General features: G+C 37.7%; 1 protein-coding gene across 1 annotated transcript in view; it reads right to left on the reverse strand.

Annotated features, from left to right (window-relative positions):
• Positions 1–23,042, reverse strand: part of EXD1 (exonuclease 3'-5' domain containing 1) — a 63,535-nt gene that overhangs the window by 33,392 nt on the left and 7,101 nt on the right. Inside the window, exons 3-7 of the mRNA XM_054972057.1 lie at positions 19,655–19,723; positions 16,988–17,045; positions 13,944–14,077; positions 12,822–12,889; positions 1,031–1,117 (exon numbers count right to left, since the gene is read on the reverse strand). Coding sequence (XP_054828032.1) covers positions 1,031–1,117; positions 12,822–12,889; positions 13,944–14,077; positions 16,988–17,045; positions 19,655–19,723 — 416 coding nt within the window. The remainder of the gene's footprint in view (positions 1–1,030; positions 1,118–12,821; positions 12,890–13,943; positions 14,078–16,987; positions 17,046–19,654; positions 19,724–23,042) is intronic.

Below are 23,042 nucleotides of genomic sequence, written 5' to 3' on the forward strand. Positions count from 1 at the left end.
TGAGATTCAGATTTGCTTGAATGCCTGTAGTCCTGATCATGATTCACTGTTCTGATATATATATATCCAGAGGAGTTAGCCATGTTAGTCTGTAGCTGCAAAATAGTAGAGATTGGACAAAAATAGCAGAGACTCCAGCAGCACCTTTAAGACTAACCAACTTTACTGTAGCATAAGCTTTCGATGCCCTCATGTGCCAACAATGTCCATCTGCTCTGTACATTGGACAAACCAGCCAATCTCTGCGCAAAAGAATAAATGGACACAAATCTGACATTAAAAATGGAAACATCCAGAAACCAGTGGGAGAACACTTCAATCTAACAGAACATTCCATCAAGGACTTAAAGGTCACCATAGCTGAACAGAAACCTTTTAAAACCAAAATCCAACAGGGAAGCTGCTGAATTGGAATTCATATGTAAATTTGACTCAGTCGGATTGAATACAGACTATGAATAGTTATCTCATTATCAGAAGGAACTGACTTCATTATCAGAAGCAAAAACTGATCTCATTATCAGAAGCAAACTGATTTGCATCTAGTCCCTCCTCCCCTCTCCACCTATATATATCTGGCCAGTTTCTTCATACCCTCCATGCATCTGATGAAGAGAACTGTGGTTCTCGAAAGCTTATGCTACAGTAAAGGTTAGTCTTAAAGGTGCTACTGGACTGTTTACTATTTTGTTCTGATACAAGATGGAGTTTCCCTGTATTTCTGGATGCACAGGGGCCTGAGAATGAAGAGCACTCCAGGGATCATGGCTTCTGAAAGGGAGTAGACTATGGATCAACAAAGATATTACACCGCTGCTGTTTTTGTTTTTTCCTATAAGCTGACACAACTACCTAAAATCAACCTATGTCATGATACACAGCAGTAATGAAGAGATGAAGTTATATAAACAAAGCTATAACACATTTAAAATATTTATATCTATAGATTGTAAGGCAAATCACAGACTGAATCTAGGAATCAAAGATTTTGATATAAATGTCAAGACATGTTTTTAAATTGTGTTCCTACCTGCAACCAAGAGAGTTTTCCGTGACGACACAGATTGACACCCTCTGCTGCTATACCACAAACATTTTGTTTTTTGATATGCATCATCTAGTTAGAACAAGGGGAGAAAAAGAAGAAAAAACTACTAACATGAGGATATAGAAGAAAGCTGGTATAACATAGAATGCTAAAGTTTAAATCCAGTATAGATCGGATGTTGTGATGTATGGGCATAGTACTATATACAACACTATCAAATATATGGCATTTGACAGATGAGCAAATGACAGATTCTGCAGGTTAGAATTTGAAAACAGTGAGGAAAGGGAACAAAGGATGAATGTGAACAAATACAACTGGCATGTAAACACACAACTACCAAAAGCCACCAGCCTTTATTACAGAATCAGCAAGCATATGAGAGAAGTAATAAAGAATGAATACAGAGTGTTCTTCAACCTTAAAGAATATATTTTGTTGCGCTGTTTATATTTCGGTGAAGTTAGGTTTTGCCATATGCTTTCTAAAAAGTCAGATTTCAAACACGGAAATGAGTAAGTGCTCCATTACACCAGTTGCAAAAATGTTTCTAGCATTATCTTAGCTCCAGTTTCAGGAGGCAAATTATCAAACATTCTTTCTCTAATTATCTAGCCTTGATTATCTTGAGAACCCATGGGCGAGTGTGTTGAAATTTCCATAAAATAGCAAAACCTATATGAAGATTGTCTAATAGATTTAAATTAAACAACCATTTATTAAATAGTTTAATTATAATTAAATATATTTATTGAAGTGTCAGATGTTTGAGTGCCTGATCATCCTAGCACTTTCACAACTCACTGACCGTAGCACTAAAAGACAGGAGCAGTTTTCCTGTTTTCCTGGCCAAAATACTATCAACAACTGGGTGGATCTCAAGGAATTCAACTTTTATGCCTTCCCCTCGTTCTGCAGCCCAGAATGCTCCCAACCATGCAGATGAGAAAGCTGCACTATGTGGGAGGAAATCCTTTTGCCTGCAGAAACACTCTGTAGGATCCACCCTTACACTTTCTCCTTGTGTTTCTACAGGGAAAAGGGCTAGAGACTTTTAAAAATGGAAGCTGAAAATTTCAGAAAATGGCCCAACAGAACAGACCACCTTTTTATTGTACATGTGCCCTTGAAAGAAGTACAAAATCCTTAAAAGAGGCTGATGAATGGATTTGTGATACAAGCTGTGTCCTTTGCATCAATATGTATGCTTGTATTAGGAAGGAGAATATCCTTAAAGGAAATAATCTGCCTTTGTTTCTAGCCAATGTGGATCTTATACAATGCATTCAGCATTCAAAATGATTCACCCATGATTTATCCTGAAATCCTTACATCATCCATGTAAGACTGGCCAGGATTATTTTCCCATATTCAAGACTGGGAGAGAGCTATGTTATACATACTCCAATGATGAAAATTTAACACCACTAGCTTCCAGTAAACTTTATTTTCTGTGGTATCAGCACTCTGCTGCTATCCTATACAATTTCCATTACAGCTACCTTAATGACTGACATTCTTCATATTTGTCATTTAACAAACTATATACTTCTTGTTAAAGAAATACATCTGCTTAAAAGAGGATTTTGCAGTTTGACGTTATTTATATAAAAGGTAACTATATTTTAGGAAGCTCTCCGCACACTTCACATCCTGCCAAGCCTCAAATGTCAAAAAACCATACAAAGAAAAATGTGAAAAGAGTAAATACAATATTTATGCTTCTTTTACAACTACACTTTTCTATATGTGTTATACTGACATATACAAATACTACTCTCTGCCAACTTGGTCATATAGAGCATATGTATACTATAAATTTATAGCCTGGACTGATTTAAATCAGTCATTTATTGTGGCAATTTAAATTAATTTTTAAATCAAGATTTAAAAGATCAAGATCAAAATCAAGATTTAAATCAAGATTTTCCATTATTATTTAGATAGCAGACACTTATTTAGGAACTAATTATGATTTAAAGCTAAATAAATGTTCATACAACTTCAGAAGGTATACAAATTATCTTCTTAATGTGAAAAATACGCAAATGTATTTGAGGTGTATTCTCTACCCCAAGTCAAACTCCAATAAACCTGAAGGCAATAAAATATTCTTCAATAAAAACCTGGTTTTAGTGGCTGAAGTCATTGCATTTCACAACTTCCAGGGCCGTTTAAACCTAGATTCCCACATACAATGGAATGTTTATTTAGTTTACAGTTCCACACCATTCTTGTATATTTAATAACTCATACCAGTTCTGTGGAATGTTATTGGGTCATCTTTCCATGACAAGATGCAGGAGAAACTCTCTCTCATAGTTTGGGAATGCTCTTCAACTCAGGCTTATAAGCCAGTGGCAGCTGAGGCAATTGCCTTCTACTAGTTAGCAAGCTGATGCCTTTCCTTGGCAGAAAAGATCTGTCCACTGTGGTGCATGCCCTGCTTACACCTAAATTAGATTACTGCAATGCCCTCTGCATGGGCATTGACAAGAAGCACCTTGACAAGAAACTTCAATTGGTGCAGAATTCTGCAGCCAGGTGATTAGAGTGGCTGCCTTGGTTGCCCTGATGAGGGCAGAAAGGCGGGATAAATTTTTTGGAAATAAATAATAAATAAAACACCTAACACTACTTGGATCAATGCCTTCTTTAAAACCCTCATCATTTTTAAAATTCCAACCTTCTCCCTAAATTCAACATCTGAGACAAAGAGCACCCAATTAAAAAGTCAGTGGATTTTGACTTCCGGTTTGGGATCCATGGAGGTCTGACGCAGCTCCATTTGCGGAGCTGACCGGACTGCCGTTTTAAGTGGCCGGCGGGGGAAAAATAGCCCGCGGCCGACTGCTCTCAGGCGGAGAGCAGGCAAAGAACGCTCAAGACCCTAGGGTGTGCTAGATCTCGGACGAGGGGGGGCTCTGCACAACGGGTCCCCTCCCGATCCTTGAGGTCCCACCCTGCGACAGGTCGGCTATAATCTCTGCGGCAGTTCTGGGGCCAATTCGGCTGGCATAAGACCTACATACCCAAGCTTCGATTGGGGGAAGAAACGGAGAGGAGAAGCTAAAATCGAAACAGCGATTACAACCCGAGAAAAGTGAATGAGAAGGTAAAGATCACTATCTTCTGTTACGGGACAGATTGATTAAAGCAGAGAGGAATAAAAGTAGATTTATAAACTGCAACAGGCTAACGATAAAGAGGGGAAGACTCGGCAAGAGTTGTATTTGAAAAGAGACTCAGTTTAAAGAAGTTATTAAAGGAATTGGACTATTGTTTTGAATACTTGCGGTTATGGAGCTGTGAGAAAAAGACACCATCACGAGACCTACTGTGGGAAGTTGGGAGACAGGAAGTGCGTAACAACAATAGAGTTGCTGGAGAGAAGCGGCCCTTGCTGGAGGGCAGGAAGAAGGGAATCGCCATCTTTGAAAGGGGAAGGGTCGCGGCCTCAGCGGAAAAGGAAGTAGGCCATCTTGGATTGCAAAATCATAGAGAAACCATAGAGAAAAGACGCCCGACATTTTGGACTCTTTAAAATTTAATTTTTGCAAGAAGACCGGGACATTTGAAATAAAAGGACATTAAATTTTACGCCACGGAGTTAAGGAAGAGAGCGGACTCGTGGGAGCGAGCCAAAGCAAGCCCCACGATGTCAAAAAAAGAGTGGCAATCGGCAATAGAAAACCTGGATAAAAAACTTTTAGATGTGATTAAAGAACTTAAGGACACGAAATTGGAGCTGATTAAAGAGGTTAAAGAGGTTACACAGACAGTAAAATCGGAGCTGTCAGAAGTGAAAAAAGGTATGGAAACAATACAAAGTGAACTACAAGGAACGCAGCAGAGAGTTAAAACAGTAGAAGACGCGATGGAGAACTTAGCAGACACGCAACAAACAGAGATGAGACTGATGAGGGGGAGAATGTCAGTTGCAGAAACTAAACACATGGAGAAGCAGTTACGTTTTCGTGGCTTGCCAGAAGTGGAAGGAAAGTCAGCGCAAGAACAGATGACTGAGGTGTTAGCTGAATACCTGGGGAAGGAGGAGGAGGAAGTTGTGGCTATCCTAGATGTGGCATACCGTGTGAATTCGAGAATTGCAACCCAGAGGAAATTACCAAGAGACGTGATTGTGCAGTTTACGACACGAAATATGAAAGAGAAGATTGTGACAAAACAGTTTCAAGATCCATTGGAGATTGATGGCAAGACGATTATCATAATGAAGGAATTACCCAGGTCAGTGTTATCAGATCGGAAAAAATACAAAGTGCTAATTCAGATCTTGAAGGACATGAAAATCAGGTACAGATGGGAGTTACCAGAAGGTGTGTCCTTTGAGTTTGGAGGGGCCAAAAAGCGCATCAGATCTGAGCAAGAGATGGAGCGATTTATAAGGGACAATGAAAAAGACTTACCAACAAGACTATGAGTATGGAGTGTAAAGTTTTATCTTGGAATGTAAATGGACTAAACTCACCGAATAAGAGAAAAAATATTTTCCACTGGCTATTAAAACAAAAATGTGACATTGTTTGTTTGCAAGAGACCCATATCAGAAAGCAGGATGTAAAATATTTAAAATCAGGAAAATTGGGCAAAGAATTTGTAGCGGCCTCCAACAAGAAAAAAAGAGGAGTGGTGTTGTACATAAAAGAGGAGCTACAGCCAAAATTTGTAATGAAAGATGTGGAAGCCAGATTTATTGCAGTGGAATGTACTTGGGACTTAAAGAGAGTGTTGGTAGTCGGAGTTTATGCACCTAACGGTGCAAAGGAAAGCTTCTTTGAGGATTTGAGGAAGCAACTAGATGATCTTTCATACGACCAGATAATTCTTGCCGGAGACTTCAATGGAGTGACGAACTTGGAATTACATAAAAAGATAACAACTGCACAAAAGAAAAGAGGACTATTACCAAAGCTCTTTTTTGACTTGATACAACAGGAGACTCTTGAAGATGTATGGAGAAGAGAATATCCTAAAAGTAGACAATTTACTTTTTACTCTGCAAGGCACTGTACACTATCAAGAATTGATATGATCTGGGCCTCAAAAGACTTAGCGTTATGGACTAAGGAGGTAGAAATAATGCTGATGGTAGGCTCAGATCATAATCCAATCATGTGGAAATTAGGGAAAAGGAGAAAAAGGAAAGCATGGAGAATAAATGAGGACTTGCTACAGGAAGGAGAGAATATGGAGATGTTGAGAAGAGAGACAAAGTTCTTCATACAATACAACGTAAATAAAGAAGTACCAACTGACAAAGTTTGGGACGCTTATAAGGCGGTTATAAGGGGCATACTAATGGATTTAAATGGTAGAGCAAGAAAAAAGAAAGAGGAGAAAAGACAAGAGATTGAGGAGAAAATAAAAGCCAAAGAAATACAGTTAAAAAAGAGACCAGGGAAAAAGAAATTATATCAAGAAATTAAAATACTTCAAGAACAGTTAACAGCAATGAATAATAAGGAATTGGAGTGGAATCTTAAAAGATTGAATCAGAAAGCGTTTGAAGGTGCAAATAAACCTGGGAAGTATTTGGCATGGCAACTGAAGAAGAGAAGGGAAAAGAAAATAATAAATAGAATTTGCGAAGATAATAAAACGTATTTGGAACAGACTACCATTAGTAGAGCCTTTTACAAATTCTACGCTAAGTTGTATAATAAGAAGGAGGTAAATAAAGAGTCAATAGCGTTATATTTGGAGAAAATGAAACTTCCAGTAATTTCGGAAGCTTGGAGAAATAAACTGAACAGTGAAGTAACAGATGAGGAACTAAACAAGGCAATACAATCTGCAAATCTAGGAAAGGCGCCAGGGCCAGATGGACTTACAGCGAAATTTTATAAGGTAATGGCCAACGAACTGGCACCATTCCTAAAAGAGGTGATCAATGGAGTTTTAAAGGACCAGCGGATTCCAGATACCTGGAATGAAGCGAATATATCATTGATCCCCAAAGAGGGCCAAGACTTGACTAATGTGAAAAACTACAGACCTATATTGTTACTTAACAATGATTATAAAATCTTTGCGAAGATACTGGCGGAAAGACTGAAGGGGTGGCTTTCGGAAGTCATTGAGGAGGAACAAGCAGGCTTTTTGCCAGACAGACAAATCAGAGACAATTTAAGGACAGTGATTAATGCTATTGAATATTATGATAAGCGTTGTGACAAAGAGGTTGGTTTCTTCTTTGTTGATGCTGAAAAGGCGTTTGATAATTTAAACTGGGACTTTATGTTTGCCACTATGGAAAAGCTACAATTGGGAGAAAGATTCATTAGAGCAATTAAGGAAATTTACAGAGACCAGACTGCAGCAATTGTGGTGAATGATGAAGCGACTAAGAAATTGATTATAAGTAAAGGAACAAGACAAGGTTGCCCGTTGTCTCCACTGCTGTTCATTTTGGTATTGGAGATCCTGATGATACAAATACGACAAGATGAAGAAATTCGAGGAATTAAAATAAAGGATTATTCATACAAGGTCAGAGCATTTGCGGATGACATAATGTTAATTGTAGAAGACCCATTGGAGAACATGCCAAAAGTGATAGATAAGATTAAAGAGTTCGGAGACTTGGCAGGTTTTTATATTAATAAAAAGAAGTCAAAGATATTATGCAAAAATATGACTAAGCAGAAACAACAATTGTTAACGGAAATAACGGATTGTGAAGTAACAAGCAAGGTGAAATATTTGGGAATCGAACTGACTGCTAAGAATATAGACTTATTTAAAAACAACTATGAAAAACTATGGACTCAGATAGAGAGAGATTTGATTAAATGGAACAGACTAAATCTGTCATGGTTGGGAAGGATTGCAGCAGTTAAGATGAATGTGTTACCAAGAGTAATGTTTTTGCTACAGACAATACCAATCATCAGTGACTCTAAGCAATTTGAAAAATGGCAGAGGAAAATATCAGACTTTGTATGGGCAGGCAAGAAGCCTCGAGTGAAAATGAAAGTTTTGCAAGATGCAAAGGAAAGAGGTGGAATGCAACTGCCCAATCTAAGACTTTACCATGACGCAATTTGCTTGGTGTGGTTGAAGGAGTGGATGACGCTAAAGAATAAGAAATTACTAGCCCTAGAGGGATATAAAAAAATATTTGGATGGCACGCATACTTATGGCATGATAAAGTAAAGGCGAACTCGATGTTCCTGCATCACTATATACGGAGAAGTTTATATATAATCTGGAAGAAGTATAAAATCTATTTGGAAGAAGGAACCCCTTTGTGGGTAGTTCCATATGAGGTGATAGACCCGAGAGCTGTTGATAATGAGCAACAATGTTTAACTTACAAAGAAATAACTAGAACTGAAGCATCTAAACTCAGAATAAAGACTCAGGAGGAACTATCACCTTATTACGACTGGTTCCAGTACAGACAGATTAGAGATTTATATAACTCGGACTCTGTAAAGGGAGGTATACGAACAGAGAATTCGGAACTAGAGCAGACCCTTCTTAAAGAGGACAAGAAAAGAATATCTAAGGTATACCAAGCACTGCTGAAATGGTATACTGAGGATGAAGTAGTTAAAGGACAAATGGTGAAATGGGCCATAAATTTCAACAAAGAAATAACAATGGAGGCATGGGAATACTTGTGGAAGACTACAATGAAGACAACGACATGCACTAGTATTAAAGAGAACATTTACAAAATGATTTACCGTTGGTACATGACACCAAAGAAGATTGCGCTAGGGAATTCGAACACTTCTAATAAATGCTGGAAATGCAGGAAGCATGAGGGCTCCCTCTATCATATGTGGTGGACGTGTGAGGTAGCTAGGCAGTACTGGGGGGAAATAATAAGAGAAATGAGTGAGATTTTACAATTTCAAATTAATAAGAACCCAGAACTCCTGCTACTAAACTTGGGAATGGAGGGAATTCCAGCCCATCATAGGACGTTGATATTTTACATGACGGCAGCAGCTAGACTTTTGTATGCGCAAAAATGGAAAATACAAGAAGTGCCAACCATTGAAGATTGGATCCACAAATTGCTGTATATGGCAGAAATGGACAAAATGACAAGAAAATTGAGAAACCTGGACTCAGGACAGTTTAACACAGACTGGGAGAAGCTGAAACAATATTTGGAGAAGAAATGGGAGGTGGGAGGAGAACTGTGGCAGTTTGAGAACTACTGAAGTACAATAAAATGTAGAGGGGGGTGACTTTACCGGGGAGGAGAAGAGGTTAAAGAGAATTTCTAAGCAGTTATGATATTAGATTGATATATATAGAATAATAAATAGAATATTGATAGAAAACAATTAATCATAAGGGTTAACTATAAGGACTGACTAACTAATAATATTTTCTTTTTGATTCCGTACAATGTACCAAACTGAATATGTTTATTTGAAGCTGTATATGAGTCAAACTGATTGATATCATATATAGACTTATGATTGAAGGGGAATAGAAATACTAATGTAAACAAATATAATTAAAATAGAAAGAAGAAGATAGAATGAATAACATATAGATTATAAATTAAACTGGTTGATTTATATGAATGTATGGTTTACATAGTTTATGATATATAGAAATATTTGAAAGTGGAATAATGAAAAATGGGATAAATTGTTTATCTATTATGGAAAAAGGGACTCATAGACAGGGTACAGAGTATTAAAAATAGTTAAAGAAGTATTGCTTAGAATAAAGGGAGGATATATATTTGTTAGATAGAGGAATATATAAAGAGTAAGGGAAAAGGGATAAAGGGTTGGAAAACTGTTGGAAGTCAACAAAATGGGGGGGGGAAAGGGAGGGGGTTAGAAATTGGGAAATGGGAAAATTGACTGTAATGTGTAAACATTTGATCCTAACCCAATAAAAAATTTTTCAAAAAAAAAAAATTCAGTGGATTTTGTAGGGTTGTTTTATATTACAGGTCCCTTTTGTGTCTGCAGACAGAAGACTCTAAGTGGTTCTACTTTGAGAATACTGTTGACTAATATGCAGGTAACAAAGCACTAAAAGAAAATAGTGGTAGAGTTACTTCTTTATGCATTCTGCTAAAGTAAAAAGAGGGGGCAACTGGGGAAGAATTTCATTCCAGAAAACTGTTGAACTGATTTATATTGAACTTGATATGTTTACTATTTGAAGAAAAATGACACACTGCTTCTTTCTAACAGCTCAATCCTAAAAGGAGTTACTCCAGTCTAAGACCATTGATTACAATGGGTTTAGACTGGGGTAGCTCTTTTTAGACTACACTGTAAATGTACTAATTACTACTACTCTAGATATGATCTCTTTCACAATCTGTTGCTGTGATAGGCTTTTGTAGACAGACGCTAAGTGGAATCAAAACTAGAAGGTGCCACTTCTTTCTGGTGTTTCTTTCTGCTTTAGTCTTCCCCTTTATCATGTAATTGTCCTGCCCCATCTCACAACAATAAATAATCACTACCAGAAGTAACAGCTGGTAGCTGAAGCCTGGGTGGATCCGTGATCTCCATGACATGGAAGGTAAGTATCTATATTCTTTGACTGATATTTTTAATTAGAAGATTGAGTCCATTGCAGAGATCAAGTAATTACTGGATGGAAAACAAAGTAAGAGGTCATCTAGATGGATCACTGAATAACTCTTGTGGTAACCTAGAGATGATGAATTTAGAGATGGCAGTAAACATGACAGGACACCGGGCGGGGGGAGTTGACATTGACAAGAGAAGTTGTGGAGAGGCACCTGGCTACACCGGATGAATACAAATGCCCTGGGCCGGATGGTGTGCACCCAGAAGGGCTCAAAAAACTTTCTAGAGAACTTGCAGAGCCTCTGTCCATCATCTTCAAGGCCTCCCGGAGGACTGGAGATGTGCCACAAGATTGGAGAAGAGCGAATGTTATCCCAATCTTTAAGAATGGGAAGAAGGACGACCCAGGAAACTACAGGCCGGTCAGTCTGACTTCTGTTGCTGGCAAGATATTAGAGCAGATTTTAAAGGGATCGATCTGTAAGCATCTGAAGGACCGCTTAGTGATCCGAGGAAGTCAACATGGTTTTGTCCCCAACAGATCTTGTCAGACCAACCTGGTTTCCTTCTTTGATTGAGTGAGAAGCTTACTGGATTGTGGGAACTCTGTCAACGTGATTTACCTGGATTTCAGTAAAGCTTTAGACAAGGTTCCCCACAACATCCTAATGGGTGAACTGGAAGACTGCGGACTGGATTATAGGACAGTTCGGTGGATAGGAAACTGATTAGAGGACCGCACCCAAATAGTGGTGGTCAATGGCATTTCATCAGATTGGAGGGAGATGTCCAGTGGGGTGCCGCAGGGCTCGGTTTTAGGCCCGATACTTTTGAATATTTTTATCAATGATCTGGATTAAGGGGTAAACAGGCTACTCATTAAATTTGCTGATGATACCAAATTGGGAGGAATGGCAAACACCCAAGAAGATGGAGTTAAAATTCAACAAGACCTGAATACTCTGGAGAAGTGGGCGGTTGTGAACAGGATGCAATTCAACATAGGTAAGTGCACAGTATTACATCTGGGCTACATTTGTGAAACACAAATACAGGATGGGGAATACACTTCTGGGTAGTAGTGTATGCGAAAGAGATCTTGGGGTAAGAGTGGACTGTAAACTAAATATGAGCAGTCAGTGTGATGTGGTAGCAAAAAAGGCAAACTCAGTCTTGGGTTGTATCAAAAGGGCCATTACATCGAAATCGCAGGAGGTCATAGTCCCTTTCTATACTGCCTTGGTCAGGCCGCACCTGGAGTATTGTGTGAAGTTCTGGAGGCCTCATTTCAAAAAGGATGTGGACAAAATCAAGAAGTGAGTGATGAGAATGATCAGGGATCTGGAGACTGAGCCCTATGAGGAAAGGCTGAAGGCTTTGGGAATGTTTAGTTTGGAGAAGAGGAGATTGAGGGGGGACATGATTGCTCTCTTTAAGTATCTGAAAGGCTGTCATTTGGAGGAGGGCAAGGAGCTGTTCCATTTAGCTGCACAGCATAGTACTCGAAGCAACAGGCTTAAATTAAATGCAGAAAGGTACCAGCTGGTATTTGGCCAGTATCTGTATCAGGCATCTGACGAAGAGAACTTGATTCTCGAAAGCTTATGCTACAATAAAATTGGTTAGTCTTAAAGGTGCTACTGGACTCTTTTTGATTTAGCTGGATATTAGGAAAAACTTTTTCACAGTCAGAGTAGTTCAAAGGTGGAATCAGCTGCCTAGGGAGGTGGTGAGCTCCCCTTCACTGGCAGTTTTCAAGAAAAGGCTGAATGAATATTGGTCAGGGATGCTTTAGGCTCATCCTGCACTGGGCTGGGGGTTGAACTAGAAGGTCTGTATGTCGCCTTCCAACTCTGTGATTCTGTAATCTGCCAATCTCAGGCCCCCAGCTATAAAGTACATGGATTATTGTGTAACATAACTGACAGAAATATTTTCCCCATACTCTCTCTTTACAAAGAAAAGCACATCGCTGGTGTTAAATTCCCAGTAAGTCATAAATCCAGTGTTCAGAAATTAATTGCACTCAATTCATTTCATTTTAAACCAGGTTATGTTATGAGAAAAGTTCATTTAAGTCCCATATGTGTTGCTGTAACTAGGACTGCTGGCAGCGATTTAGAATGTTTGCTCTAATACAACCTACCATAGATCTTGTATCGACTACAGAGAAAAGCAAAATCCTGGGAAGGGGGGAATTAACAAGTAGAAACAAAAGTATACTCACAGCAGAACCAAATTTCCTTTGGAACTGATCAATGACAATGTATTCTATATTGTCCTCTGTGTTGTCATCTAAAATCAAATTAACACACTGAATACTTTCTTTTTACCAATCACAGCAAAACTTCACTTAAATATGTTATTTAGCAATGTTTCATTGACTCTTACAAAATGAAGTTTAAAAAAACTGAAATAAGAGCGTCCAGTTCTAAGGTGGATGGCATTTGGTTTTGATGACTCTTATAACCTGATCATTCAAGTGCCTCTCCTAACAAGCAAACTGTACTTTACTGTGTGAAACACTACTATATTTGAATGGTTCTCTGTCTAATTAGCTGCAATCACATGCAAACAATTATGTCAAAACTATCTGAATGTATGCACAGTTCTATGATTTAGAACTGATCCATTTAAAGCCTGATGCCTTTTTAAAATCTACTATAAGAACTACACAATTTTTTTTTCCATTTTTCAGCATTGGTCTATTCAACCTATGGGGGGAAATGGTAAGGTACATTATTCAGTCAGATCCAGATCCAGTCGGATGTTCAGCAGTCTCCTATACCTCCATCATTCTCAGTTGCACAATGTAGTGCTGCTATTCATCCTATCACATATATTCATTTTAATCTTTATTCTTTTCTTCTTGAAACATAATTTACTTAAAAATCACAGAACGTGTGCACCACAGCCATAAACACTAGCTGCATATTTGCCCAAGTGCATGTAGCACTCCCACTCTCACCTCCAATGACACTATTTAAGATTGTTCAGAGGAAGAAAATCTGAAAAGATATGAGGCCCTTCAAATATTAACTGCTACTAGCAATAGAATCCATACCACAATTCTGTTTCCAACTAAAGCATTCTTCACTATAATTTTTAGATGTATGTTATGACACTTTGTCATCCTATAAATCACAGTAAGTGCTTTGGCAACGTGCACATAAAGAAAACACCAATGAACTAGCCACTAGATATATAGCTGGTGTTTTAAGAATAAAAAAATCAAAACCGAACAAAAATTCATTGCTAAGTTATGTGCCTTAAGATGACAGTACAGAAAAAGAATTTTTTTAAAAAAGGAAGTGCAGAATAAATAATAGCCTGGATTTATAGTTGTTACCTGAAAAGGTAGATTTGGAGTGAAACAGGCTGAGCTGCTTCCTATCTTGGACAGCAGCATTAGAACCTTGAATGTTCTGCTTCATTGGTTCTCCTGTGACCTTGACAGCCATTCTAGTATCTGGATTTTCCCTGCTGCACAAGAAATCATTATTGGCACTGTGGATCAATAACTATAAAGTAACAGACAGGATGTTAGTTACATTTTAGCTAATGCTAACACAAAACTAAGTGATGTTCTGTTCTCCATGCAGTAATGGCTTTTTAGTCAAACATTCACATCTTCCCCGGCAGCAGACCCTGGCAGTTCTTGCAAGCTTTATTCATCCAATAATTATTCAGAAGTTGAAACAGTAAAGAAAAAAGAGACCTTAGGTGAAAAGAAAACCAATGGCCAAGTCAGCAATAAGGATTATGACATGGGAAGGAAGAATTCAAAGAGGAAGACAATGAAATCAAAGAAGAAAGAAGCACCCAAGGCACAGCAGTGGGGTAACTGATCTGAAAGCCCAGATTTAAGGAATGTTGCTTAGCATAGGAAACTGCTGCCATGTTCATCCACGTGGGAAATATTCACAAAATAAGTGAAGTGACCTCTTGCTGTTTTGAATGGTGTAAGAGCATGCAAGTTTTAGGATGACAGAAAATCCATCTGGCAAAATGGTAAATTTACTATGGGAAAAGCTGTTTATAAACAGTAACTCTGTTAACACACAACATACGGACCAGCATGGAGTTACAAGCATTTGAGATCAGAACCAACTGGCTCACTAAACAAATGGGACATATACTTCCCAAGTTACTTCCTGCCCCATAATGGCTGATTCTTTTCCCCATCTAGTTAAATGGCTAGAAAGGAAATAGAAGTGTAAAAATCTGCACCTTCCCTTTCACACTTTCCCTAAACCCACTTTGGGTACAATTTTTCAGGAAAAATAGCAACAAAGTAGGTTTTGGGGAAACCCAGAAAGGATATGATAGCATGATGATGATATGTGGAAGTCCCCAAAAGAATCACTGCAGGGAGGTCAAAACAAAACAAAATACAAAAGGTCATTCTGAGTTTTTGACAACACAGCTTTAATCCTCCATTATGAAAGGGATTAGGCAGAGGCAGCACCTAGAAACTGAGGTATTTTAAATTGTGAAATGTGTGATGTTTTCCTGCTGTATTCTACAAGGTAAAGTTCAGCTGAAAAAATGTAAATGGCTAAACTCTGGAAAAGCAAATACTTGTTATATTTATTTATTTGATTTCTATTCCGCCCTCCCCACAATTTCAGGCTCAGGGTGGATTACATACAATATAATACATTTTATATATATTTGTGGTTTTGGAGTAGGTTCTCATCAATATTCTGATGAGACTTAGCCTTATATATCTTTATTAAAATTGCCTGCTGATAATGTAGAGCCTGACTGCTATGGTTAAATGGTTACGAATTAATCAGTTGAAGCTGAATCCTGACAGGACGTTAATGCTAGCTGGGAAAGCAGAGATCTTGAAGGACACTGTGCTTCCCACATTAGATGGGGTCCAGCTGACACACTGATTCAATTAAAAGTGGTTATAGCAGACCTAGCATTATTTCTGGAGAAGAAAGATAATTCAGTTGCAAAAAATGTTTTCTTAAATCTTCATTTAGCCCAGAAGACATCTCCCTACCTTGATTTAGTCAATCTGGTCATATGAGTGCATGCCACTGTAACTTCAAGGCCAGACTATTCTAATGTACTCTACGTGGGTGTGCTCTTAAAGTCAACTCAGATACTGCAGTTGGTACTAAACATCATAGCTCAGTTGTTATCGGGTTGTGCATATCACAACCATTCTGCAGTCACTACATTGGTTATCAGTAAATTATCAGGTTCAATTCAAAGTTTTGGTCTTTCGGTACAAAGCCCTTAATAGCCTTGGACCCACAAACCTGCAGGATTTTCTCTCTCCTACTATGCTCCACTGTGTGAGCTTTGCTCATCTGAACATAGTCTTAGTGCCACTCTGAAAATGGGTAGGATTGGCAATGGCCTATATATCTGCATTCTTCATTGTGGCTCTCCCCTTATGGAATGACCTGCACGAGGAGATCAGAAAGTCCCTACAACTTCTATAAATTTTGCAGAATGTGCAAAACAAATGTACAAAGGGTAATTTATAAAGGGATTAGAACTGTAGTATAAAGGAATAGCCCATGAGGATGTTTTTATAAGGGAACAGAAGTGTAGTCTATTGCTTATGTTGACTAACTTTTAACTTTGTAATCCACTTTCTACATTACTGCATGTCGTATCTTAAGACAGTTTTTCTTTGCGTTGTTTTCTAATTCTACATTCACCACATTTATTGGATTTTATAAAATTCTAAAATTTTATAAAATTCTAAAATTTTGCAATCTCCTTTAAGCCTCAGAGAGAAAGGTTGGCTATAAGTGAAGTAAAGTGAAGTACGAGTAGGCTCCACCTTAGGGACTAACAAGACTTTCAGGGTATGAGCTTTCAAGAGTCAGAGCTCCTTTCTGCAGATAACAAATAAATAAATATGATATGGGAATTTTTATAAGCTAACAAAATTACTGCACATGAATAATTATATACAAAAAGAGATTCCCTTATATCATTTGATGACTTAAGAAATTTGGTACATGCCCTTAGAGATTGAGATCCATAAACATACACACAGATAAACAAACATAAAAATAGTGAGCTATATTAAGTGGTCTTTCACCTTCATTAAAAAGCTATATAAAGCACTACGCATTGATTCTTTCTTACCTATGGCTGACCTGCTAAAATTCTTAATCTCATGCTACATTGTAACATCCTGTACTGTAAGGGATATAGATCCAGAGGAGTTAGCCATGTTAGTCTGTAGTAGCCCATCTTGTAAGTAATGGATACCTCAACATTTTGATACTCATCTGGGCTGTACATAATAGCTTTCATTGGATGCATCAACACAAACAGAAAATTTTCCATGGCTTGTCTTAACATCCAACTTTTTAAATCACTCCTGGAAATGGACAACTTAAAACTCTTCATATGTACCTGGTAGGGGTTTCCATTCCTTCCGCAGCACATTTCTCTGATTCATCAAGCAATTGTACTGAAACATAAATCAACACCTTCTGTTACAAATTTAGCCATTAACTAGGAATCATATTTATTTCTGTATGGTTAAAGCCTCAGCTGAGTTTTGTATTTTGTCCTCCTCTACCAAACCTCATTTCTAGATCAGCATTCTGTTGATCAGAATGAAACACTGATGTAATCTTAGCTTCCTTTGTCAATATGGCAAGTGGTTTTAAAAGAGATGCTGTAGTAGCCAGTGCAGCCTCTGTACTACTACTTTAGAATGCTTGCATTTGATATGCCAATACTCAAACAGCTTACTCCAGACTGAAGTCCCATTTACTTTATAATAACATGTTTTTAAACGTTTTACTACTTAACATTCTGTATAGTTATCATTCCATTTTCATTATTCTCTGACAGTAGGGAGTCCTGTTCAGCTGTTTTTGGTTTGCTTACTTACTTACTGCTTATTAGTAGTTCCAGTGCTTGTTTATAGTTTTATCTTGCAGCTGGACATAGCATCACTCTTTGGTTAATTATATCATATGGTTGAAAATATGAGTAATCAATTAAGTCTTAAACCAATCATAGTTTATTTATTCTATCACACGCAAAAGATCTTAGATTTCTGCATAAGATAACCTATACAAGTGCCAACTCAGATAGTAAATAAGAGTTCTGGCTGAAAGCAATCTCATAAAAACCTAGGTGAGAATCTTACCATTGTAATGTATGCTATGGGATTCTGAATGCTTTTCATCGAAAATCTGCTTGTTTTAAACTTGAGTTAATTAAGAAATTATAGGAAACCTATTTATTGGTTTTCTGTGTTTCATCTTTGTAGCATTTATATTAATAAGCATTTATGTTTTAGTATTTTGCTTCTTTGAAAATATTAGAGTTTATTCTAATAAAACAAAAATTTAAACTCTAAAAGGAGTCTTTGTGTCTTGGAGGGAGAATATTGCAAGAAGAACCCTATAAATAATTGTGTGCTGACAAACAGCCTTGTTTAAAAAGTGAGTGCTGTTTTCCAGGTCTTAGTTAAGGGTCTGAAAGCTGTCCAGGAGTAAAGATAAAATCTTTAGTTTGAATCAGTGGAAGCCTTAATTAGACACGGATAACAATCTATTACAAAGAGATTTCCAGTACATCCCTCAGTAACACTTGGGTTTGCAACTGAATGCACGTTTATTGAGAGTAAGTGCCATTTAACCCAGTGGGACCTCCAAAACTAACATGGACAGGAGTATGATGCAAATTGCTTTCCCTAGAATAAACCTAACACGGGAGATTGGTGTGCAAATCTTTGTTCATCATTGAACTCTATGCAGAGCTTCAAGTACATCTGTTTCCCTCAACCTCAGCTGCCTGCTTATAACTATAAGGAAAATTATGACCTATATCACAGGGATGATGTTCAAATACATCAAGTATTGTCAAAACCATACTGCAGTTAAAGATGTAAAGTGGATATAACAACAATCTCAAGGTAGAAGTGGAGAAAATATGGGAACCTTTGTTATACCATTTTCCTCTAATACCTATTCTTAACAAAGCACTCCAATGAAAGAAATCTCTTTTTTTAAAATAAAGAACATGTACATAGCACTTTTAACAAACAGCTTAGAATTCTTTGGATTTATTATTTCAGTAATCTTAAAAACACCTCTGTGACTTGTCATTACTGCTATACCCATTTGACAAATGGGGAAAAGATTATGCTAGAATGTGGGTTGGTCAAGACTCCTTATGACAGTTTATGATAGATTTGAATGAGACATTTTCTACTTCACACAGCGTCTCTTAGCCAGCTCATTATAATCCTGCTGATTCTAAAAACCATTTGCTCTTGTAATACCTGAATCCTCCAGTGACTAATTCCACTGATACTTTTAAAGATCATAGGTTGGCATAACTACACTTTAAAGCTGCACAAAAATAGAGCCAAATTCCAGAGGGGTGCTTGTTCTCATGCCACCTTAAAGACATTTATCATGGCATAAACTTTTGAGAGCCACAATAAATTTAATTTATGGGGCTGCAAGACTCTGATATACTAAGATTAACACATGCTTTTTACTTTCAAACAAAAATAATTAAATTTCCTTCCTTCTGGAATATTATTGAGCATAGGTCTTTGCAAAATACTGGAATGAGCTTTTAATGCTTCGCAAGATGTTTTTATGAATCTTCTATAGTTATATATTAATAGCTCATTTGTGGAGTCAAGATTTCAATGACCATATATTCTAAGTTAAGTGACTCAACAGGACTGTATACAGTTAAGTATACTGCAGCCCAATTCATTCTAATACTGGATAATTACTTCCTTTGCACTTGGTTTGGCTTTCTAGACTTCATTAATTTTTATCTGAACAGGATAACGCTCTTGTAACATTGTCAAAACTCTTATAATTGTTTTTATTTAATGTATTTCAGAAAATAAATTGGAGAAGCGATCTGTACATTTTTGTTCTTTTGCCAAAGCTAGTAACATTTAACTTTCCAGGAGAGGAATGAAAAGAGAGCACTGTGAGTAGGAAATTAGAAATGGGCAAGGAAATCCTAAAACATACAAAAGAAACAATATACAAAAGAAGCAAAGAATTTCTAAGTATTATCAAAATTTATTCTCACCATTCACAATTTCATGACCAAAAAACATCTTTATTCCTGGAACACATCTGCCATTTTCCAAGTTCTTAACTGATATAAAAATTTAAGAGCAATATCAATCATTAACCAAGTCAAAAATAAATAATTTTATTCTAACAATTAGAATATAAACTATAACATGCAAATAGAAATTGTTTTTTAAAGGAACTTTCCTGAAACTTTTGATCAGTTTTATTTGCATAGTATGTTTATTTGCACAACTTACTCATATTATGGATGTCATATTTTAATGTATTGAACATATGCAGTATAGCAGTTACTTTTATTGCCTGCACTCAGTTTATTCATATATACCTTAAATTCCTTAATATTTTGCTTCGCTCCTCCCAGTAGTGTCTGTTGTCTCTGCCTCTTTTTTCTAAGGCAGAGCCAGAAAGGGAGGAAGCTTAGTGGAGATATGTCATACAGTCTGAAGCTGTCATTTCCTCCAGGAGAACTGATCTCTGCAGTCTGGAGATCAACTGTAAGCTCTCCAGGCCTCACCTGGATGTTGATAAACCAAAGCTCTTCCCACTCAAGATACTAATAGGTTGGGTAATACAAGTGTCTCTTCTCCACCTCATTCTTCGTCAAATCTTCCCAGAACAATTTCTTCATGGGCTTTGTACCTTCTGTTGGAAATAGCAATGTCTGGTATACAAGAAGGAAGAAGACCCTTCCATACAGCGGCCCAGCAAGGACCAGTTAGATAGGACAGTGCGAACAGCACCTCTCTTGTCTCCTAAAGGTCATTTCCTTGTCTTCTCTCCTGTTGGACTAAACAGGGCAATATCCTCCTTCTCTCTCCTCTAACACACTCTCTCCCCCATGTAGTCAGATAGGATCTCTATCTCTCCTCTTTACTATCTGATATATAGTTCCTAAATGAACTCTTTTACACCTATAATCAGTACTGCGTACTACCACTGTGTTATTTACCACTCTGCCAACACCTTCTGCTCTTTCTACTACTAGATAACTAATCATACCCCAACCTCATTCTACATCAAGTTTTCATCTTCCCCCACCTTAGATTGTAATCTCAAATATACTTACTTGGAAGTAAATCACATTGATATCAATGGTTAAGACTTCCAAAATACTACTGAAGTACTACATAATTTCTATGCTTTATACAGTGCCTCATATATTACATAGCTTAAATATTAAATAGAGGTGGTAGTAGCACATAGAATACAAGTACTGCTAGACTCCAGTTCTGAAATCACTTATTATGTTTGCTGATATTTATTAATGTCTTAATGAAATCAGTGGGGACTAACACCACATGTGTATGTTCATAGCCTCAAGGGCTGAAATAAAAAAAATAAAGGAATCTGAGTGTTTGAGTATATATTCCCAATCACTAGTAAGTTTGTACAAATCCAAAAAACCCATCTTCACAATGTCAAGAAACAGGCTGCTACATTAAGAACCAAAGTGCTTTTAAGACTTAGTCTTTTCAACATTACTAAACCTGCACAAAAAACAACGTTGTTAACTGGTATGCAAAGTACAGCAGGAACCTTCTGCATGCATGACTGAGCAGGAGGGCGCTATGTCAATGTTTCAAGTTATTTCTTTGGAACTTGTTAGTGGATGCCAGCTATTGAGCAACTCAGGAAGTGCAGAACAGCAGCCAGCGCCTCTTATAGTTGAGTAAAATATGGAGATAATTTATCTTCTTACACATGCCAGTGCTGTGAAATTCACACTTGCATAAGATGACTTGAGTAAAGATTAGATGTATATTTCAACTAAAAGGACAAATCTTAGCCATTCATATGGCAATGTGCTTCCGATAAAATAAGGCAGTAGGCATACTCAAGAATTTCTGGGTTAAGGATGGATGCTGAGAAATTTTCAACAAAGAATTTTCATTATGATGAAGTATGTTCAGTATTAGGCAAGAGACTTTTGGTATCTAACCAGTGTCACTGGCCTTGAGATTCCACAAAAACAGGCTGTGTGTGTGAAAGGCAGGGAGCGATTGATGATAATATCAGTATTCTACTGGGAACAACTACAAGGAAGAAGGAATTATTTGCAACTTAAGATAGATAGGACTTAAGAACTGGAAAACTACATTCACTATCTTCTGTCTGTAGGATCAGGAATGCAGAGTAATAAATATTTCCAATTCTTGGCTCCTAAACTTGCCTCTACAATACCCATTGTGGAGATCATTTCTTTTTCATTAGGAACTTCCACTCATGCAAGACCAGTGACATGGTCTGCAGCAGAAGACCACATCTGCAAAGGAAGAAGAGGGCCGCAAAGAGAAAAAAAGGTTAGAATCGAAGTCCAAGAGTCCTGTGACAAATTTCTGTGATGTTTTTGCTACAGTAGACTATTTCTATTCCTGCTATTTTTCTCCATTTCCAATGTTTATGCTGTCCAGTATCACAAGCTAAGGCCCTCGCTCATTGCACCTGAATGTCAAAAAGGTAAGAAGGAGAGGGGCATTCAACTTCTCTCCTATTCATTCAGGATCATACACTCTTAAATACAAGAAGTGACAACAGAAAATCATAGGAATGATGTTGTTCTACAAAAGTCTATCAGGAACAGGTACCTCAAGCAGTGTCAGTTATCCTACTTCCCTAACTCCAACATTACCTGGAGTTTGGGTGGTTTAAATAAAGAAGGCTGCAATCCTATGCTTGCTTACTTGGCAGTAAAATCAATAGCAACAACTTCTGAACAACTCAAGAGGATCAAGTTCTAGACAGGTCAGGTTACTCATACAGAGAACCATTGCTGGTTCTCTGATTAAAATTTGAACTAAGGCTTGAAAAAGTTCCACCCATGGCTTCACTTGTATGAAAAAGAAGTTGTTTCCCAAAGTACAGAGGGATTCAAGCTATACAGGTATCTGCACAACAACCCATTTTAAAGCTACTCTGGATCTAGTTACAGCCCAAACTACACGTTTCATGTAATATGTGATCATGGGGACTTGCAGCCCCAAGCAGCCACAAGTTCCCCACTGGAACTCAGGTTCCCCTGTGGAGCCCACAGAAGCCCAATTCAGACTGGAGCAGTAGCATGGCAGGGAAGGGCTTCAAGCTTCCCCATGCCATTTTCCCAAACTGGAAAGGTCTGGGGGGCATTATTTGCCCCATATTTGCCCCACTGGATGGCTGAAAAAGTCCTGAATACTTGCATATGCAGCTCCTCATGGGGCAAATAATGCCCTCCAGGATTGTTTTGGTTCAGGAAAAGTGTGCAGGAGGGAGCAGAAGCCTCTCGTCCCTTGTACCATGGTCTCAATCTAAATGGGGCCCATATGGTACTTCAAATTAACTTCTCATTACAGCTGGCATCCTTATGGAAGTATTGTGTCAGTCACATTACATGTAATGTGTAG

Source organism: Eublepharis macularius, chromosome 2 (assembly GCF_028583425.1).
Source record: "Eublepharis macularius isolate TG4126 chromosome 2, MPM_Emac_v1.0, whole genome shotgun sequence".
Lineage (NCBI taxonomy): Eukaryota > Metazoa > Chordata > Lepidosauria > Squamata > Eublepharidae > Eublepharis > Eublepharis macularius.